This window comes from Diachasmimorpha longicaudata, chromosome 2, assembly GCF_034640455.1.
Source record: "Diachasmimorpha longicaudata isolate KC_UGA_2023 chromosome 2, iyDiaLong2, whole genome shotgun sequence".
In the NCBI taxonomy this organism is placed as follows: Eukaryota; Metazoa; Arthropoda; class Insecta; order Hymenoptera; family Braconidae; genus Diachasmimorpha; species Diachasmimorpha longicaudata.
In genome coordinates this window covers 8,097,686-8,120,680 of record NC_087226.1, presented here as the reverse complement: position 1 = coordinate 8,120,680, position 22,995 = coordinate 8,097,686, and the positions used below count along the sequence as shown (strand labels likewise).

Sequence of the window (22,995 nt, the reverse complement as noted above, 5' to 3'; positions counted from 1 at the left end):
CCCTGAGTGAACGTCGTCTACTGGATTTTTCTAAACGAAAAGAATCTGGTGCTAGACGCAATGGCTTGGTGGATGAATTATGAAGTTTTCGCCATTCGATATCTACTCGGTTATGAGTAAGACGCGGAATCATCCCCCATTCTCGATAACTGATTCACTTTATTCCAATCTGCCGAGGTTCGATAGGATAATATTAATGTTTGTCTCAGAAAATAACTCTGAATAGCAACTCCATTGACGTGAATGGAGATTGAGTTATTTATTCATGGTGAAGGCACCCTCCCTTTTTACGATATAGTCAATTGAGGGGAAAATTCCCGGTTAAGTCAGGCGTGAGTTACCTAAACAAGAGGGTTATCACAACATGCCGGAATCACAAGTAATTGGCGAGCAAAAATAATGTCGATGGCGACGTAATTATCAACCCCATTTACATATTTAAATCATTAAATTTTTGATTGCTGCTGAAAGTCTTGGTTGAGTTTTCGAGTAAACATCTTAGAAATTAGTATTGGTATTTTTTAACGTAAGAATTCAGCTAAATTTACAACTGAATATCCATTTTTCGATTAAAAAATCGCCAGAGATGTAGAGAAGTCTCATCCTCCTGGGATCCAAAAAATTTTAATTCAACAACTTTCTCTCAAAAACTGCTATTTTCCAACTATTTCGAAAAATTTCTATTTCTATTTCTATCTAAATGTAATACAATGTCACCAGATTCTCATCCACCGAAATCCTATTCTTTGTTTTTCAGATGGAAACGAGATTTAAAATGAAGTAAACTGGCGACGATTCTCCCTCGAAAGTGCACTTGTCGCTGTTAAATAGTGTTGAATGTAGTGAAACAGTAAACAAAGTGGGAAAGTACAACAGCCCCTAGTATTCGAGTCCATCCAGTTCATTAGGATGGACGAGTCCATGGACGGGGAATACATGGGGACAGTACTGAGGTGGTTTTGGGCTAACATGGTGACAGTGTCGTCGGTTTACTGGTGCCAGGGATTGGTAATTGCCAAACCTATGGTCCTGGCGGCTAACATAGCTAGCAACATTGTCTACTGCTAATCTCTCAGCATTGTGCTCATTCAATCGTTATCAAGAGGTTGGCCGATGTTGGTGTGGGCTGAAGAGGTACCGCAGGATTGAATTCACTGAAAAAATATCAAGATTGTGATAAAGGAGGGTGGGAGTGGGTGGGGGTCACGGGCACTGCGAGGATGCATCACAGTGGTGGCTATGGTGCTGGTCCACAGGAGCGTGTCCACCAGGTATCGAGAGCCTCGGGGACGACTAACGTCGATGGCAAATGCCCTTATGACACCTATCCCACGACGATACCAGATTGCTGCGCAGCTGCCGCTGCTGCTGCTGCAGCTGGACAGGAGCCGTTTCCAAGACCACCGAGTGCTTATGACGGACGCTGCTATGATGAGTGTCACCGAATTCGGGCAAATTTTCCGGAGGAAAATTTTAACCAGGTATTACACATAAATTTTCACGTCCAGAGAACATTCGATATGAATATCCTAAAAGATTGATTAACCAAATTGATTAAACAAATCTTCATAAAAAAGGGAATCACTTTCAAATTCAGAAATTTCCTCGAATTTTTTACACTAAAGTTTTTATAACAAAGTCAAATCTGTTGAAAAAGCGGTTACCTGGATAGTCCATGAACTTTTGGAATGTTCCAATGTTTCTTTAAAGATCAATCTGGAAAAATTCGTTATTTTACAGTTTTTAATAACTGTCATTCGTTACAAAATATATTCTCAAATATTGTCAATCACTTAATTGACCTCATTTGAAATAATTCACCGAATGAAATCAAAGTGCCTCTCCCCGATATACCCCGAAAATACTTCAACAACCCGAAAGACAATTTGGTCTCAAGATAACGAGATCGATCAACGTGCCAACAGAAACTTATGCAATTATGTTAATCAATGTAATTCCGCTGGTGGAGTATAACGCCGACTAAACGTTGAAATTCGAGACAGAGAGACAGAGTTTGAAAGAGAGAGAGATAGAGTGAGGTAGGGAGGAGGCGAATTGGCACGATTCCTCAGGCGCCGTCGTACCACCAGGGTCAATATCCTCTGCTGCTAAACTCAACCCCCTCCCCCCTCCAGTTTGGATTTAAACTAGTTGCCAGTATTATCCCTCTATTTTTACAGAGCACTTGAATTTTTTAAAGTCATGCCCTTCGTTAAAACACATCAGCAATAATTAAATAGAAACATCGGTTTAAACACCCCGGGATAAACTTTGGGAATGAGAATGGAGTAGCTAAGTGCAGAGCAAAGTGTAATTGCAATCGTAACCCACTCCGATGGCACTGCATGCTTTGTATTTATGCCCTGCATATCCCTCCTGGTGGTTCATTAACAATAAAGTTTCTTTAATACGATTTTGATGGGATGAAATTCGAGGGGGTGAACTAATGGATAGCCACGAGTTTCGAAATGTCTGGGACTATTTTAGTTCAATTTGTTGGAATTTTCCATATGATAAAATATGTAGTAAAATGACTGACAAAATATGTAGGGTTACTTTTTAAAAAGATAATGACAGTTTATTTTCTATGAAAAAAGGTACAATACATATTAACACTATGTCTTCACTATGTTTAACACACTTAACACACTCTTCAGACATTCTTAAGTCCTTCTGACTGATCACTCAAAAAACAAAACGTCCAAGTCCTAATCGCCTAACCACGTGTCTATCGTCTATCGTTGCTCAAATCCAACTCTGACCCTGTTGTCTAAACCCTGACTCTTCTCCCCTCCCTGGAGTGGGTCGTAATGGTCCTAGCATCCCTGGACCTCGCTGGCTGTAAAGTATGTTTGCCTGTCACATCTGTGGGCCTCTCATAAATCCACAAAATATTTTGTCTAGGTACTTCTATCGTACAGCCTGGCATCCCTATACCAATCTATTTCTATTTACGGGGTTTCCCCACAAATAGCACCTACGCTACAACTACAATATCATCTTATAGTCTTACATCTTACCCTAGTACTATCTTAATAAAATATTGTGGACACCTGTCTATCATATTCGACAGACTACCATTTTTACACTGGGGATTTCCCCATAATTTTTCCCCAGACTACAGAAATGTTACTAATTTTTTGGGAAATAAAATGCTTTTTCTCAGTGCATTTTGCTCCTCTCCATATCTCTTTCCCCACAATTAATGAAACATCGCAACTCAACCTGTCAGTTCATTCAAATATTCAACTCCTAACATTCTCCCATAATTCACAAACCCATGGTCTCTTGATCCTGAATGCACGTTGAAGTGCACTTCGAACATGTGAATTCGTCTGTGAATCGCATAGTTGATTCTCAAGGGTACTCGTGCCTCGCATCACGTGACACGTTGAAGAAGGGGTTGGAAGGGGGGTGGGGTTGGGTGAGTAGAGAAAGAGGGAGAGTGTGCAGTGAAAGGATGGATAACGGGGATTTTGATGGTGAACGTTAATAGAGAATTCTCACTAGTTGACTGGAGAATATTCGACTTGGGGAAAGGGGGTGTACTTTGTGCATTGACAGGGGACGAGTGCCTTTCCCCGTTCGACTTCAAATAACTGTAAAATACGTACACGTCTCGGTTGGTAGGAGACAGCAGTAACACTGGGTACTTTCGGTATGGTCTGACTACTATCAGACGTCGTTTGGAGCGTCTAGGAGCGTGCAGACTTGAACGGGTTAACGTCATGGCTTTATTATTATGCAACAGGCATTTGGGGGGAGGGATTAGATTCACATTGGGGGATGCTTTATGTTATGAACGGGGAGAAGCGAAATTATAATTGAATTTTTTTAGAGTGGAAGAAAAATTCTCAGTGGAGGTATGACAGCCATCAAAACGATGAAGAGAATGAGGATTTCGTCCCTACGGGGAGGACAAGAACTCATTTGAAATTTGAGAATATATTTTTCTGAAGCTAATGAGAATGACATGAAGCTCGGGTTCTATTAGATGCGCCTCTGTAATAATTGTTAATCGATCTAGTTTTAAGATTAAATTAACATTCAAAGGTTTGAAGTATTGTCGCTCCACTGCACGTTGATTTCACTTGATAAATTGTTTCCGTTGAATTTAATTAATTAGTCGAGGAGCTTTGGCTACATATTTTCGATGGATTTAGACTGAAACCAGGAGGAGAGGGTTTCTCCAATCGGTTGATTGAATTATTGGCTTTTCAGAGAAGTTTCCGTTCCAATAATTCCTGAGGGGTCAAATATTTGCATTTATTCATAAAAAAGTTTCTTAGGGGTTTCTTATTCATTGGGAGTCTTTCATGCTTCGAGGATTTTCATTCCAAGTTCGGAATATTCATGGGTTTGGTCATTTTTTGAGTTTCAAGTAGTGGTGAAAACAGAGAATTATTATAACAAAACAATTTTGGGAATATCGTATTGGTATCTCGCAAACAAAATTAGTGATAATGTCACCCAAAGTTGATAATAGTATTACGCAGTGGCCAAATCCAACTATTGAAACCCTTCGACCCGAAGAGCAGAATATTTGTCTTCGTAATTTCCAAATAATTATTTTGTTGATGCAAACAAGACCTGTTGGAGAGTTCCCTCGTTATTCCCGCAGTCTAGATACCGAGACATTCCTCGAAACCGGTGTCCAGGGTCACATCGACTCCGGTTAACCGTTTTACTGCTTCGTATAGTGAACTCCGCAAAAAATTTAATTTTTCTTCTCAACACTACATTAGCCCTTATCAATTCCAGCAGGATGTACCACCAGCCGGATTACATCGTCCCCAATCGCGGGTGGGATTCGATGATCAGCGGCCCCAATCACGAGTCGGTTACACAAGTGACTCAAGATGCCCGAGTCGCCTCGGTTACGATGACACCGGTGGTGGATATCTCGATCAAAGTGATCCGAGAATGTACTGCACCGGCACTTACTGCATGGGTGACACGATGATGGCGACTGCCAGGGGCGTATGCGGCGAGGAGGTAGAGCTCGATATGCGGAGGCATATCCAAGCATGCGCCTGCACCTGCAATCACATGGGTTACGGTAACTACATGGACTATCAGGTGAGAATGTAAATTTTTATCCACAACGAGTGGTTTTTTACGTCGCAATCCGATTGGTTACACGGCGTCGTTGGGCGAACTGCAAATTCTTTTTTTCATTTGATTTTTTTTTTGTCTCTGGTTGCATACCATACCTGAACGCACAATCGCTTGACGACTCGACGTTGCGAGCCAATGAATGAAAAAGTAATAAAAAACGTAAATAAAAAATGAACTGAGCGGCTCGAAATTGCCAGAACTTTTTTACTTCGTTATTGTTTTTTCGAGAGGGGCGTGGGAGGGGGGGAACGAATTTTTATGATGACTCGTAGGGCTTCCGACAAACCCTATTTGGTATTGTCTATGAGAAAAGAATCCCTGGTGAATAATGACGTTGCAGCGTTAGTATTATTTATTTAGTTAGAGGTTTTCCATTTATTCGGAATTTAGTGTACATTTGGAGTTGTGCATTTTTAACTGAAAATTTTTACCGTACATTTCGGGGATTTAGTAATTAGAAGTTAAATATTTGAGAGAATAATCGTTAGAGACGATTGACGGGTGAGGAATTGTTAATTGTTTTGATTGGGCGTGTTATTTAAAGTCAACAGCTAGGTTATCAGTGAGGGAGCTGATCAATTATTTAATTCATTTCCGTCCATTTGGTATGGTCATTAAATTGTTAATCACCTAAAATTCCAAGGAATTTTATAAATGAAATTACATTGTTCAATGGAAAATTCAACAGAAGCGGGAAATTTCTGTTCAATTATCCTCGGAAAATTAATAATCATAAAAGAAAATCAGATGAATGTATCTCATATATTTATCCTCATGGTGAATGGATGAATCTGGACTGATGCATCTGGGTACATGCACTCATTTGCACAATAGTGACCCTTAATATATCGATTGCCATCCGTAACCAGTCCCCTGGCCTTGTCGAGGGGACAATATTAATTACCGGGGAACAAATTAAATGCAAAATGCTAAAGCTAACCAGTTGAAACTGGAGAGTTTGGCGAGTGGGGGTAACAGGGAACGGGGGGAATTATCATATCTCGTACATTTCCGCGTATATTTTAGTTTAACAGTGGGTAAGGGGGAGAACATGAACCACCATGGCCAGTCTGATTACACGCGGAAATATCCCCTTTGTCATTTAAACTGATTGAAATATTTTTCTCCTGTGATTGTATTAGTTATTCAAATTATGAGGCGACGAATTAATGCGGGAGTTTATTCAATCGTATGTGACAAATTTTTCGGAGATAATTAACGAGGGTTTAATGAGTCGCAAGTGATAAATATTATTTTCTCTTTTGGGTCCCAATGCGATAGTTAAATGAGATCAATTTTTCTCATTAATTTTCTTCCGTTGAAACCTGAGAAATCGACGAACTTTATAACAAAATAATAATTTTCTATTGATAATTGAAGCTAATTGATAAATAATGGGCTCATGGCTCCCGAAAAATTTTAAAATTTCATTGAGTTTTTACAGTTATTAGAAATTTTATTACTTTCCAGCATGTAAAATTGCTTGAATCATAATTAATGTTGATTTAATGGTTTGGAAGTCATAAAAATTATTTGTTCCTTTGTGATGAAGTTTCCAAGCGTTTTAATTCTGGTTATATTCTTCCTTTCTGGTTTATTCTGATTAATTCATGCTTCTTCGGATATGCAGAAAAGCCTTGAATTACGCGAATCCGCGTAATTAATTTCTTTTGTATAATTTAGAGTTTTATTCGCAAATACAGAGTTACGAGGTTTTCACTAAAATTCTCATTTCTGTCTCTGAGGAATTTCGGGGTCTCTGGTTTTATTAACATAACAGGAGAAATTTTCAACGAGGAAAGATGAAAAGGGTAATCTAAATACACATTACGAGGAATTCAATCGGTTCCCTCTATTTTTTGAGAATATACTGTTATATCTAATCCTCAAAGACTCACGATTGTCACGAGAATATTAATCTTTTTGATGGGAGAATAACCTTTAGCGTTTGTGGAGCTCCGCGGATCCTAAAACCAAGTGTCATGAAACTCATAACACGTCTCATGCAGTATCACAGAGGAGAGACAAATGAACTCGTTAAATAAACTCATTTAACTACTCATCTCTCATTTCTGGGAGGAATTCAAACTCACGTTATATCCACAATTTTTTCTCACTGGTATTCATTTGTGATTCTACAATTTTTATGTTTTTATGGTTCTTGTACTTTTTTTTTCACGTCTGCTCATTTCGGGGAGAAAGAATTTTAACATTTTTATCTATCGAATTGTCAATCACCCATTGCAAATGGATGATTTATTCATTTTATTAAATAAAAAAAATTCCATTCGCATAAATGAACCAATTTTGTGGCTCATTTCTTTCGTTAATTATTATTGAAACAAAAAATTTCATCGAATGAGAATGCGTCATTTTATTTATAGTGATATTAATCTCTTAATACTCCGATATTACAAAGATAACCAAACCAATAATAATAACAATTCTCGCAACATTGTCAAAGTCCAATAAAAATTTTTCCGAAAACTGCATAAAATTTCTCCGTAACATGTGTTAACACACTTTATATATTTGTTACATCAAAGCTCTAGTTTGCTGTATTTGCAACTCATTCAATCGTGATTTACCAATGAAAATATCACTTGCTGATTTGTCAATGATCCAAACGCAATGAGCGAGTTATTTATTGCATATATGTCTAACATTCCCGTTGGCACAAATTAAATTATTCCATGCATGCATAGCTCTTCCAATAAAGCGGGTAGTTACGTTTCAATAATTACATTATGAAAATTAAGGGTTTTCTTGAATTAAAACTTGTCATTTGATTATAAAAAAATTCCGATTTTTGGTGGTATTAATTTCTCGGTCCTTCAAAGCTTCAAAACTGTCGAGAATAATCGGTATAACAATCTTCCACATCAATATCAAATTTCAATTAAAACTTTTCCTCACCACAAAATCAAATATCCTCGAAAAAAATGCACGATAACCGCGTAAAATCTCTCTGTAACATATGTAGGTACATTTTGTTTTGTACACAAGTAAAAACCATATGGTCACATCACCCTTTCGCCGCTCCCTCAACTTCCAAAACCAGAGGAGCCTAACTTGGTATAATCGAGAAAAGCCATATTGGGTTTTAGCACGCCAGTGAGCTGAAGCTCAAAAGTTTTGCAAAGCCACACACATCGTAGGCGAATCGCCACATTGAGCCAATGGTCGTAGAATGAGAGGGAGAGAGGTAATTTTACTCAGGGATGGAGAAGCTTTGCCCTGCACCCATCTGCGAAAAGCCCCTCCCCTTCCAGTTTTTTTTTCCCTTCTTTCCCGTGCCTTTGGTGCACTGCAGTTGCCCGTGGAATTTAGCTGAGCGGTGGTGGGTACGTTTGAATCGACGTTGAGCTTGTTTCTTCTAGCATTCCAACATCAATCCTCCTCACCACACCACCACCACTCGCCAATCCGACACCCATCCATACACACCGAGTGACGAAGCTCAATGCCCCCACGTGCCTCCACCATTTCCATACGTTTATGGGATTTTTATTTGCCAGGTTTTCACGTTTTACTTTCACGTTACCGCAATTATCTATTACGCAATGCTCATTAGGTTTTTTTCAGAAAGTTGGTGCAATGCGCAAATGATTTAATAGCATTATAACAGAGCTTTTTTGGAATCGTAAAGATCCACTGAAAGAATTATTAAATGAAACTAGTTTTAGAAAAAATTGTTTCCTAATCAGTTATTAATTTGCGTGATTTTTCCTACGATTAATGTTTAATAGAATCATTATGAAATATCAAAGTGAAAAAATATTTTCGGGCATAAAATTTGGAACTCGTTTTACTGTCGAAGAAATAGCCAAAGTACTTAGATACCCTTAGGGTGAATATATGAGTTAATTTCGTTGCAAGAAAAATATTGGAGTGAATGTAAAAAACTCCCATAAAGATTTTTATTAAATTCATTAATTTTACCCCTCGAATTATCGGAAAAAATCTCCGACGTTAATGACAACAATATAATTTCCAGTTACTTCATTCCATTTCTCGAGCCCCCTTCCCCTTAAACCATGCTCGACCGTTGAGTTTAATTCGGGTTTAATTGATTTCACTCTAGGACATACTCGCAGTCATAATTTTTTTATCGGTCACACTGAACTCCCCCAGCCACCGGGAGTTTGTCCAGTGAAAATAGTGAAAAAAACGAATTCGATTTCCCTGCGAAGAGATTGTTTTCATAGTGAACATAAACGTTACTCTATAGTCCCCCTTGGTTCAGAGCACATTTTCATCTTTATCGTGGCCACACACCAGCTTGCCCATGGCAAAGTGGAAAACCGAGGGCAGAATGTGGAAGAAGGAACGTGGAAGGTGAAACTGCCATGGCATGCCGCGATAAAGGTCAAAAAATACAAAGAGGTCCAGTCAGGATTCTCAGTTTCCTTTGTTTGCAGACCCCCCTTTTTTCCGCACGAACTGGAAAAAATCCAGTCCCTCACCCTCTTTATGTTCTCACGCGTTCCAGTGGACCAACCACTCCATAAGAGTGTCAAATATTCACTGGACATTGGACGGCCACTTTCAAGATGAAAGAATATGTTTTTATTGAGAAAGCGGGGGGAAAAAGACGCTGGTAGTGGAAAATGGACTTTATCCGAATAAAATTTCCTCGGATTGATTGAATCTGGTCGTAAAAAAAAATACTGGATAATTTTTCCATTTCCCTTCAATAATCTACTTTCAAATTTTTTGACACATAAAACGTCCAGGCGATCGAAACAAAGAGTTCATTTAATTGATAAAAATGCACAAATAGAAATAAGTTATCAAAGAGAGATATTCAATTTTTTAGCTCAATAATTGAGCTGAAGAGCTCTCCTGTTAATTTCAACAAATTTCATGATACGTAAAGCAGAATAAAAAAACTGAAAAACCCACTTGAAGTTGAAACATAATTCAGACTCAAGAACTCCCTAAATTAAATAAAAAATTGATCAAATCCTAGACTTGGACAGTTAACAATTGATTTGAAAATCCAGTCGATAAAATTGATTTTCTTTTTGTCCATTAAATATTAGAAAATAATAAAATACATTTACTAAAATCGTAATGTAAGATATATTGGGCGTAAACGCCATTTAACATGCTTCATCTAGACCTAATTAACGTTTTTATTTTGGCTGGAAAATACTCTGTTGTGAATGTGTAAATTGGGATTTTCATGATGGGAAAAACGGTGCCATACAAAATACTGAAGTGAAACGTCAATTAAGTTTAGCAAAACACAGCATAAGCTCAAGTTTTTATGTGAGCAGAACCGTCGAAAATCCTCAAACTTCGTGCACCCCCTCTGGCGCTCCTGGCCGCACCAAAGCCACGAAAATCCACCTAAATAATTGTGCCTCCACCTATTCCCCAAAAATCTTCACCAACGAACCCATTTAATCCTATTGATTACTGGCGTCGCCCACGAGTCGACCGAGATGGAAGACCTTGACATCAATATCAAGCACTGTTGTGCATCCCCACCTTAGCCCCGGTTCCACCGCTGTCGGCAGCATCCGAGCAGCCCCCTTTTCCCACCCCTATCCAACAATCCACAATTCTCGCCTTCTCCCTTCTACTCCCTATCCTCAATTCCCAAGCATCTGAACTGCAACACCCCCGCACTGCCGCAGCGTCACTCATGACCCATCGCCCTCCATGCGACGAACTCTCAATTGCCCTTGCACCCTCTCCCGCCCACACCTTTTCGCCAATACCTACGGCGTATTTATGTCCCTCGTCTGCAGTGCATACAGCACACACTGAACTCTGCCAAAAATGCAGCCCTTCGCGAGGAATTTTTTCTCCCCGGAGTGAGGCTTTAAGGGTCTGTTCTTTTTATCGGACCTTTCGTAATTTTTATCAGATGTTTATTGTCACTTGCGCATTACGGAACCTGTAGGTACTTTTTATTAAACATTTCTCTCCGTGGAGGGCCTTTTGGGATTTTGTAGCGAAGGATTACGTTTCCAAAATTCTACACGGAATTAAATTTTGGATGGATTCGATCTCTAGAGGGCGAAACGTGGGATAAAATGACAATCAACCACTTTTTAGGTCAAGTTTTGCTGGAAAAATTGGATGTGGGAGGGTAATTTTTGCGATAAAATGAACTTTCGTCTGTCGTTTCGTCCCCAGGAGGTCCAATTTTTATCAAAAATTTCTTTCCATGTATTAGTTTAATGCGTTTTGGTAGATTCATATCCACTATTTTTCTGGTGGTATGACAAAGTCATATCCAATTTCGGGTGATTCGGTTCACAGATGAGAGGATTTTCAAGTGGCTATATCGCCGTGTATTGCGCTGGATAAAATATCAATTGATAATTCCACATTCATACTAGGATTAAATCGTTATCTACTAAAAAATTTTTACCAATTTTATTCCGGCATTTTTATCCATATACCTTGTCTGCATTTTATACCGAGCTCTCCGTATACACGTGATACGTTGGGGGGTGGGAGTTGGAGGAGACCTCATTGGGATTCTCGTTGGGTTTCGAGAGGGAAAAAAATTCAATTGGAATACCAAAATTGTGTTTTCCTAATTAAATGTGTCTGATTAGTTTTGAGAGGGGCTTTTGTATTCAAATCCCCAGCGTACGAAAAATATTTGAAATTTCAGCCATTGAGAGGAATAACAATTACTCTGATTGAATTTTCACGCTGAGTATTTTTTCGGTAAAATTATCTCTCTCTCCCTCTTCTCACAATTTTCACGACTATTCGGATTATTCCTCAACGCCACTCGGGCAATTAATCACCAACTTTAACTCAAACTCATTTTCATTTCATCCCGAATTTTAATCAAAGACAGTAGAGAGTAATACGAGCATAATCTCTCATTGCCACAGTGAATCCCAAAAATTTTCGAGAAAAGTGTTGTTTGAATGGCACGTCACCTTGAATTTTAATATTCCCTCCGTGAAATTTAATCACGCACAATTCACTCGCTGACAGTTATTGAAAATTCTGCGTTAAAAGTTTATTGACAGAGGAAGATTTAAGGACGGGAAAACTTTTGACTTTTCCTTCTCGTGTGATAATAAACGCGAGTTTAATGAAGATTATTTGAATAGAAGTTGATGTGCCGAGAGTTCCTAAACTCTAATAAACGTCCGAAGATTATTCAGGCTTTATGGGAATTTCTAGTGCATATAAGATTGTGCGATGTGGGGGAAATGAAGGAAATGACAGCGTAATGGCGAGGTAAAGTCAATTGCGCGGAATTCCAGTCTTTGTTTCGAATTATTTCAGTAATTTGACCCTTTATTTTTGTGATAATTTCACAGACATTCGCTGGCTTATCAGACATGGCAATTAACTTGATCGCAGCACTAGGATTTTTTAAAGACCGTGGATTACGATTTTTTTAGTACCAGTGTGAGAACTTCTCTGGAAATTTGTTTTGGCCCTTTGGGAAAATTATCGTCCGCTTCGGAAAATTTTTAGATTCTTCGATAAAAATTATCTATCCCTTTGAGTTGAGTAATTGTCCTCGAACGCGAAAACACACCTGAATTTCTACTGAACTTTTCTCGCCGTGTGGAAGACGATATTCCACAATTTCTGATCGATTTACCCACCCAGTGCCGTCATGAGTTCATAAATGAGTAGTCCCTCACGAGAATGATTCGTTTGTTTTTTTTCCATTCAAAGATATAACCTTTGAGTACCAAAAAATCCAACATTTCCTAAATCCGTGTCGTGGCGGAAAATTAATCGTCCCTGCACTCCTCCCACCGCTCCATCTTTATGAGAAAAACTCGGAGACCCGGATAGTTCACTGGAATTTTCCCGGGGGTTGGTACACTTCTGCAAGTCACCTAGCGTGCAGCCTGTTTCGCTTCATTCCCTTGCCCCCATCCCAACCCCTTTTTTTCTCTCCTATTACAACTGTTTCTTTATCTCACCAGGCACAGAAAATGAGAGATAAAAAATAATTGAATTAATGGAAAAGAAAGGAGGGTGAATGAATTTTTTTTTCCTGGTAAGAAATTACCTCACCGAAAAATAATGATTCTCTTTGCCTTCATGACAGTTAATAATAAATAATAGATTGTCAGGTAATGGAAAACCGGGGAAAAAATGTTGATGAGACGATATGAACGGCCGATATAAGAACACTAACCATCCGGAAATAAAAACAAGGAAAATAAAACGAATGAGAGATGAAAAATAAAACAACACCGAGTGACGAGATAAACTGAGAGAAACGTTGTTGAGATAAATTCAAAGATAAAAATGAAACGAGTGGAGAATAAAATTTCACGTGATACCTCACGCAGAAATGTAAACCCTCGTGCAAATATAAATCCCCTCCACTCGGGTTTGTGGCTCTCGTCACCTTTTTTTTTCACTTTCCAATTCCTTACGCGAGGTGAATTCCTGAGATCGTGCAGGGTGGCTATAAATCGATTTCCGGTTACCTTCTCGGTGTTAGGTTGGAGGTGTGCGGTAAAAACCCTTTCTCATCAAGTTTTTTACACGTCTCGAAATTTTCACTTCGGAGGGAGAAATGGAAGGGAGAATTATAGAAAAAGTCAAGTGATCGTGGGGCGCGTTACCAGGTCTCTTTCGAGCTCTCAATTTTTAAATCGATTTTTTTCACCATCGGAAATACGTTCTACGATTCTTGACCGACAGATTCGGCAATTTTATTGCATAAATTTTGAAGTACACGACGATGATGTGACGACCATTATAGGGCCATTTGAATTTAAAAGAAATTGCAAATAAATAATGAGTAATCAATGGATGATTGTTAGCTTTGAAATTTCGTCTGTCTTAGCACTACTCCCTGTGAATTAAATTACATTTAGCTCGACGACTAGCTTTCATCCAGCGATATTTGCCCAGCACATTCCCTGAATAATTTGTTACTCGACTTCTTTCTTCATGCGTCGATTTCCCATCGGCATGTTTTTGCAGCAGTGAAATTCCCCTGAAATATGAATACTCATGGTGTATCAAGGCAACAACGATGAACCAACGGTGAAAACTTCAGTGCACCGTGACTCCCTGGAGCTGGTAAACACCAGCTGTAATAAACTTTAATTTCATAATCCGCCCTCTGCAAAACCGTTAACTTGGTTTATAAAGTTCAGTGAATGGATTCTATGCTGAATGAGGTTTAAACGGTGCTTCATTAAAATGTCTGATGAGTAATAGATGAGCATAACAAGTTGGTGGAAATCAAATGCACTGGTTCTAACCCCGAGAGTATCCCTCATGTTTGATTCAAATGGAGTGGATAGAGAGTAAAGTTTTCCATCAAACTCGGGAGAATATGTTTTGCATTTGAAACTGATGAAACCACATTTGGTTGTATGCTAAATTTACAGGAATGAAAAAAAAAAAACTACGGGTCTTAACACTAGATAGTGCAAACTGGATCGTTGACTTTATAATATCATGAATTTTCATATGTCGTGAATTTTAGGATTAAATCATGATAAGATTTGCGTTTCGGTATTTTGTGGAACTCCTTTGTGGAACATTCAGTGAAAAAAAAAAACGGTTCAATAGAATGTTCCTCCCATGAGTGTTTCCACATTGCGATGAAATCAGTGGCTACCCCAGCCATAAATACGCCTCAAGACTGCTTAAGGGGGAATCCTGCCGAAAGGCCAACATGAGAGGAGGGGCTCAAGGGGCATTGAAAGTCCCCAAGAAGAGCCCCGATAACACGACAACTCTCCACGATACAATTATTATCGAATTTCCATCAGTCCCTAGTTTGCCATACCATCATGAGTCCAAAGGCTGCCCTTACGCCCCCCAAATGTCGTCGGAATGAAGCAGTCGAGAGCCAAAGGTGGGGGTGAGAGGGCACGTTCTCTCGTCGATCTAATCGCCACTTGGTAGATACATCCAGTCGCCTAGATATCGATGGAACGTGTGTGCTCAACCCCATCCCCCTGAACGCTAAGGAGAATGAGAGCGAGTGTGGGCGCCAGGGAAGGTCGATGAATATGGAGGTGGGGGTGAATGTCATGAGAGAGAGAGAGAGAGAAGTGTGTTCCACTGGCGACAACTAACCACCTGGTGATGGCCTGGAGGTAGTCATTCAATAACTCAACCCTATGGTAAACGATCTGTTAAAAATGGATATAGTGTCAAGGTAGAGGGAAAAATACAGACGAGCGAACCATCAATTTTACATACCGGAGAGAGGTTAAATGTGAGGATTTTGAGGCCGAGTGAGAAGACCGATATTTATATCCATCGATTTTAATCAAAATAACTGACAGTGGTATTGGCGGTTTTTTTAGCTACCAGTGCATAATCTGGCTGAACACTCTTTGGGTTAAAGTTTCTAGGGCTGATGGGACTGATAGGGTTTATGAGATTGAGTTTTATTTATCGCATTTCACGCTATGTCATCAGGAATAATTAAACTGAAATTAACAGTCACGCATATTTTTCCGTGAAATTATGAATTGGTTTGTTTGACTGGAGGCAAGAAAATCCAACATTTTATTTACAATAATTCAAACTGACATGGAACACGCGTTGATTACGAAGGCTAGTACTATGATTGTGAATTCAAACGAATTGAACGCTCGCTTCATCACGTAGCATATTCCCATTGTCATCTCCATTGACCGTTTCGTTTCAACAAATGTACACACCATTTGAAGGGTACTGATTAAAATTGATAATCCCTGGAAGGGATGAAACCAGAATTATTTACTTCACCTGTCATTCACTCGCTAGCTCAATGTAACCTGTTCGAAATAGAACAAATAATCGGATTGATTCGAGTGTAAGTTCGCCAGAAAAAAAACCTGAATTTGTTTAGCGAGGGTGTAGACCATTTTTAACTCTTGTGCTCATGGAAATTAAAGGAAGGGTTTTTTTTGGGGCATTGCGGCCTTCACCATCTAGATACAAGATTTTCATTGCAAAGGAAATCAAAAATTTATTGCCTCCAGTGGCTTTACGAATTGATGTCAACACAGACTGACGCCATGATCTACCCATCACAACCGTAACACCATCAAACATCCCCCAAGAATGGCCTCCAACTGCCCCAACAACTGTAACATCTTGCTCGGGCAAATTCGATCGACCCTCCCCTGCCCCAGTCGTTGAAAACCAATAGAAAACTCTCGAAAAACATGAACTAAAGCATAACACACTGCACATAACTCACCTCAACTCAATTTTGGCGATAACAATCACTAATGATTGAGGATACTCTACACGGAGAGAAATTTTTGATAAAAATTACCCGACCCTTCGATGGAAGTGTATCGTGACTCATCGTTATCCCATTTCGAGCCCGACACTGAGTAAAACTTTAGCGAATTTCATCCTGATAAAAATGAGCTTCTGATAACTCAAGATCTACTTTTATAGACCAGTATGTGCCCATGTCGCATATAATTAACGATAAAAGTCTGTAAATCAAAGACTTATCCTTGAAAATAATTTTTTTTCACCTGCTCTTCTTGGAAATTGATCTCATTACAGAATGCCACCCTGATCTAGCCATCATAAACATAATACTATCAAATATCCCTTAGGAGTCCTCTCCAACGGCACCACATCCCTAATATCACGCCCAGACAAACTCGATCGCCCTCTCAGCCCTTGAAAATCAATAGAAAACCCTCGGGGAACATTAACTAGAGCATAAGGCATTGAACGTAATTCAACGGGGTGAGTAATTTATCGGTAAAAATGACCCTACGCAAAAAATCCCGAAAAATCTTATCTTAAATCCATTGGATTTTCTCACAACCAGTAAATTGTTATTTTTCCAATATTCGTACAAAAATTTTCGTACAAAAATCTCTCTGTACAGTCACTGATGACCAGGGACACTGGTCACTGGCCACCACGACAAATAATTTATGGTAGATGCCTGAAAATAAATGACATGTGCCTGAAAATGAAACTTGTTTGGTCTCTGTTCCCATAACGAATTGATGTCATTACAGTGTGGCTCCCTGATCTACCCACCTTATCCATAACACCATCAAATATCCCCCCAAGAATCCCCTCGAACTGCTCCAACATCCCTAACGTCTTGCTCAGACAAACTCGATCATCCCCCTCAGCCCTTGAAAACCAATAGAAAAGCCTCGAGAAACATGAACTAGAGCATAAGACATTGCACATAACTCAACAATATCTTTCCAACAGACAGCACTCAAGCAACCCTCACCCCTCCCCCTTCTCTTACTCGTGTGTAATCTAGCCCCTCCATCTCTCCACAGGTAAGTCGATAGGGGAGTCCCTAAGTATGGAATGGTGAGCATATCCTTTCAACCATCCTCGGGAGTAATGCACCGAGTAACGGTATCGGCCTCAATTTCTCCATCCCAGCTCCTCCTCCCCAACCCTTTCACCGTGGCCAAGTTGTATGTCATCGATAAAGCGAGCACTCTCTATATGCCCGTACGCGTCACCCATATCCATGGATTCCACTGATATTAATACCCCTGTACATGAACCATCTACATCCCGGGTAGACTCGTCAATTCATCAAGGTTTGGGTAATGGGGATTCCCGAATCTAGTAGTAGTGTCCACTCGTCGTCAGACAGCATTTATGACTCAAACTCGACGTATCTGGCTTTGAAGACGTTAACAACGAGCACTATCAATACTGATCAGAGGACTGACGAATTAATGGGATGTGATTCTTGATTCTAAATAGATTTTTGCTGATGAATTTTCTTCATATCTTCGAATCCTTATTTTGGGACTGTTTTATTTGAGGAGAATGAAGAAGAGAGTATTGGAGCCTCGGATGGATCCCTATCCATCGATTCCAGGGATATTAATATCCCATATAAACCATCTCCATCCCGGCCAGATTTGTGAATTCATCCGGGCTTGAGTAATGGACATCCCAAAACGTAGCGTCCACTAGTCCTTTCCCAGCGTTTATGATTCCAGTTCAACACATCTGGCTTTGAAAATGTTAACAGTTCAGGTATTAATACTGGTCGAAACGCTGGTCGTTTCCACCCACCTCCACCCATTCAGTGGTCTGGCAAATGGAAAGGCCCGTGGAAGACCAGCAATTCAACGTAGCACTCCCTGGTCACGTTTAAAGTGGAACACTATCTGTCCCCAGTGCTATCGTTACCATCCTCGTCCAATTAACCTCTGGAATGACGGGCCTAGTTCAACTCTACGTTTTTTCACTGACTATTAACTGAAGTCCATCTCGCTCTGGTGTATATCAGCTAGGGGCTGGTGTAGAGTGCCAAGAGGATGGGATTTGGACGGTTGTTCAGTCGAGGTGATTCTTCACAAATTATAATCAAATGAGATTAATGATTGTAGATTATGATTGAAGGGAATTTAATTCATTTGGTGAGGTGAATTCTTGGAAAATGGAGGTGCAGGATGAACAGTCCAACTTCTGAGGATTTGGCTGATTGATTACACTCGGGCGTCATCAGCTGCATCGTATCTCAGATTTTACCTTGTGAGTAATCAATGTCTGGTGGGATGGTGTGTTCTCCCAGCAATCCCAGAATATTATGGGAAATGGAATACAACTTTTGAGTTTCCAACAAAAATGTTAAACTAAACAGATGAATTGAAATGGAACCGAATGATTCGGTTGAAGTGCATCATTTATCTGCATGAAATGGTTAGACGAGAGAACAAATTCCATGCAAATATCACTGATGATTCTAGATTATAATCGAAGTATCCTTGAGTGAATTAAATTCATTCAGAGAGTGAGATTCTTTGAAAATGAGGTAGTCTGATAAGTACATCCACTTTAAACTTTCCGTCTGATTGATGAGCCTCAGTATTCATCAGTTATTCCGCACCTCAGATTTTTTCCACGTGAACATTAATTTCAACTTTGGCTCTCGATGAAGAATCAAGTGGAGACCGCCGAAAGGACTTTTCCCCGAGGAATATGATATAATGATGACACTAGACAGCCTGAGAAGTGTACTTGAGTTGAATCAATGAGCAGCTGTTGAAGCGACGCACAGCACATACAACGAGACAAATTGAAATTCCAAATCCATCTCTCGAAGCTAGTATGTGATTCAACAGCGCCAACTTCTATTTGTCCGTAGCGTTATTCCAACATTTTCACCCTCAGTCATGACTACCATTTCCCTTTTCCCATTTACCCCCTCAGTCATTCCAATTCAAATACAAGAGATAGGTGGATGAAAACTAACGTCTTGGGAAGTATAAATATATATCATCTCGCTCGTAGTACAGATACTTCACTTGAATATGGTGATGAGGAACAGAAGATTATTTCACAGTTCATGGAAGACATCCACCTACTCCACCCTCTTCTCTACCCTTCACCCCACTCACTCGGAGTCTTTGATTTCTCGTGAAAATCATGATGAAAATCAGGGAAATAAATTTTACCATTTTATGTACATACTCGAGGCGATTTCGATTCTCAGGCTTCAGTGGACTCGATTTGCCGCTTGGCTTTTTCCCGAAAAGCCACGATTTTTTTGGATGTCTATTCAGCCTGTGCTTTTCCCATTTTATTTCTATCTGGCGTTTGGTTTATCGCATCTCGATACCCAAAACAATTCACGTCCGGAGAACCTGAGACTTTATTTGCCCAGGCCCTATCCCACCTATCTCGTACTCAACCGGGATGTCATTGGCCCGAAAAAGCATTACTGAGTATTTAAATAAATATTGAGCACATGCTTCATATCGCGTGCGGAAAAGCTGGAAGAACGAGGATTTATTCAGGTTAATACGATTTTTTTATGATGCCTTTGTAAACCTTGACGATTTGATTTGCATATAATATGCAATGGCAGTGCAATTGAATTTTCGGGCATGAGCCTCAGGTTATACTAATTTTAAATTTTGGTCGAACATTCAACTATAAATTCATCGAATACAATCCACACCATTTGGTCTAGTACTCAACTAACTCCACAAAAAACGTTTGATCAAAATTTTGATCTTTGCTCGGTATTCAGAAATATCCATAAAAAATTGGACAATGAACAAAAGTGACCCATCTTGGTTTACCCCTTCAGTACTAAACCAGTAGTTTATCGTTGCAATGTGGGCCAAACAGAACGTTCAATTTCATCTTCATGATGTTGTCAATACGACGCGAAAAACAATCCCCTAAATGACATTAATTTCCACAGACTATTTGCCCATAATGACAAACAAATATCAATTACCGGCCATTAATTTTGATTATTCGATTATTGAGAATAAATGTACGGAAACCAATCTGCGATTTAAAAATAAAGAATTCCATCAACATAATTATTTACAATCCTCGTTATGAATAATACCAAAATGTAATTCTCATGTCTAATAGACTCAATTAATTCAAACGCCATTTCATGCACAGCATCTCTTATTAGGAAGTGGACCCTACCATCGCCTTACGATAGAAAGCACCATTTAATTTTAAAGTTCGGTGAGAATTCAATGAAACTCCAAATGTGAGAGAACGCGATAACTAAAATCCCCCAACTTACTCGGATTTTCACACCGAGCATTAATATTTCAGCGCAAAATTACGCTAAATCAATAAGCAACTAATCCAGTTACTAAACTTCCGCTCCGAAAATCCATTCGATAAATCCAGAATGGAACCAACTGTCCTCGAGTTCCTGCACGAAGATAAATTTTTGATGAAAAGTTTGGGAATAAAAATGAGGTAAAGATGACTCATGATCCACTTTCATAGAAGAGAATTTCTAAAAATTACTTTCCGTATCTCCTTCGACTGAATCAATTTCAACCCTCAATTCAATGGATTCACAATTTACAAGGACGGAATTTGGAAGCTCGAGGGTTGGTATAATGTCAGGGTGAAACGTGAGAGCGCTAGGGAATTGCCACTCGGTGATGTCATTGGAAATACTGAGTTTATTCAGTGCTAAAGACCACTGCGCTTATCTCCTCGTGATGCTCCCAACGGAATTCAAAAAAACACTCGATCCAATAACATTCATTTCCATAACATATTCTCCCTCACTGCGATACACAAACATCAATTACCGGCCATTAATTTTGATTATTCCATTATTTGCAACAAGTAAATCCGAATCAATCATCTGGGAGCTCGAAATAAATTATTTTGTCAAAATAATATACATGCTCTAACTTCATAATCCTCCCTCCCCGAAGGGTGAATTAATTTAAATGCATTATGAGGTCGAAATTGCCATTTCATACATTGTTTAGCGTTCATTAAGTGAAATTGAAAGTCTCATAGAATTTCAAACCGATAACAATTGCAGAATTCACAATTTGCTGACCGAAAAATCCTAGTGACGGTATCGTAGTTTTTCACAGCCCATCTAGATATAAATTACGGAATGCCCTTAAAAATTGTGTATGCAGTTCCATCAAATATTCTACAACCACATTTTTCGTTCGGAAATGACCGAAAAGAAACATTAACTTTATTGCATATTTCTCTCGGTATATTGGGGGTTAACGGTATTTCATGGAATGTTTGATCAGCCGGATAACTAAAATTCCCTATCATTCGTGAATTTTCACTCCAAATATTGAATATTTACCATCGAATTACGCTAAATTCGTAATTAACCAACATCTCCCCTGGGAAAATCGCCCTCTGGATCGATTTCAAACCTCAAGTCAATGCATTGATAATTTACAAGGGCGAAATTTGGAGGCTTCAGGGTGGTATAATGTCTGAGTGAAACGTGAGAAAACTAGGGAATTAGCACCCAGTGGTGTCAGCCGAAATACGGTATTCATTCAGCAGTTGAGATCACAGAGTTTACCCATCCCCTCTGATCCTCGCAAAGTGATTCGAAAAACACTCGATTCAATGACATTAATTTCCATAGAATATTCTCTCTTAATGAGACACACAAACATCAATTACCGGGCATTAATTTTGATTATTCCATTATCCGTAACAAATGCTCTTGAATCAGTCATCCAGAATGTCGAATTCCCCCTGGAGCTAATAACCAAAACCAAACACGAAACGGAAAGCCAGAACAAAGGAAAAAATAATTCAACACTGTACGGTCAGAACAAACTGGCAGACGGTCATTTTCCGGGTGAATCAAGTCTCGCCGGGTTTAATATCACTCCCCCACTGCCAATTCAACTCCGGGCCACTGCAATCATACACGATGGGCCATTCCGAGAGCCAGTACACGAGACGGGAATTCTGGGGTAGGGGGTATTGAGGACCAGTAATACTGGATCGATGTCGCGCTTAAAATACGAGTTTCGTGTTGCATATACAACAGTCTGGTATACACTGACACTCGACAAACATTCGACACTGGCTACCATTCGATTTTGGTTTACGAGTTGCATCGGTGTACCAACTGGCGCGCAAAACTACTGTGTCCCAACCAATTGATGGTATACGATGGTAGATGACTCAAACTGACGTTTTGGTTTGTGTTTGCACTTGGGAGAGGGGCGTTTTGTCCCGTGGTATTCAGCGGCCAGGATCTCCATCAGAAGCGTGATGGAATTGTTGCATTGGGGGCAAGGGCTGGGGAAGAATGACATTGTTGAGATTAATCATGCGGTCGTTTGAACAACAACCTTGTTGGATTAATAGTGGCTTCACGGTGGCGGGAGTTTATTTCCTCGTTAGAAATTTCCGGGGGACAGTACCTTTCGAAAAATTTTGCTTCCCGGCGTTGCGCCAACATATTTCGAATGGAACATGAGGACATGAAAATTTTTTCAAGTGGGATAACGTCCTTGGTATTTTAACTTACGCAGGATTCGATGGAAGAATCGATTCCATCGAAGACTAAACTGTTATGACAATTTCGACGAATTTTATATTTTTCCTAAATCATTCATGTACCCGAAAAATGTCGCGATGAAAATCGATGATTGATAGTTGATATATCTGGATCCAGTT

The 22,995-nt window shown here is 39.5% G+C and overlaps 1 protein-coding gene across 2 annotated transcripts in view; it reads left to right on the top strand.

Moving 5' to 3' along the window:
- The window catches only part of LOC135170672 (dipeptidase 1-like), a 137,476-nt gene that overhangs the window by 90,219 nt on the left and 24,262 nt on the right, over window positions 1-22,995 (top strand). For both annotated transcript variants that reach the window (XM_064136711.1, XM_064136702.1), the window contains exons 2-3: window positions 758-1,481; window positions 4,762-5,079. In XM_064136711.1, the coding sequence (XP_063992781.1) occupies window positions 1,221-1,481; window positions 4,762-5,079 (579 nt within the window). In that variant the 5' untranslated portion in view covers window positions 758-1,220. The remainder of the gene's footprint in view (window positions 1-757; window positions 1,482-4,761; window positions 5,080-22,995) is intronic.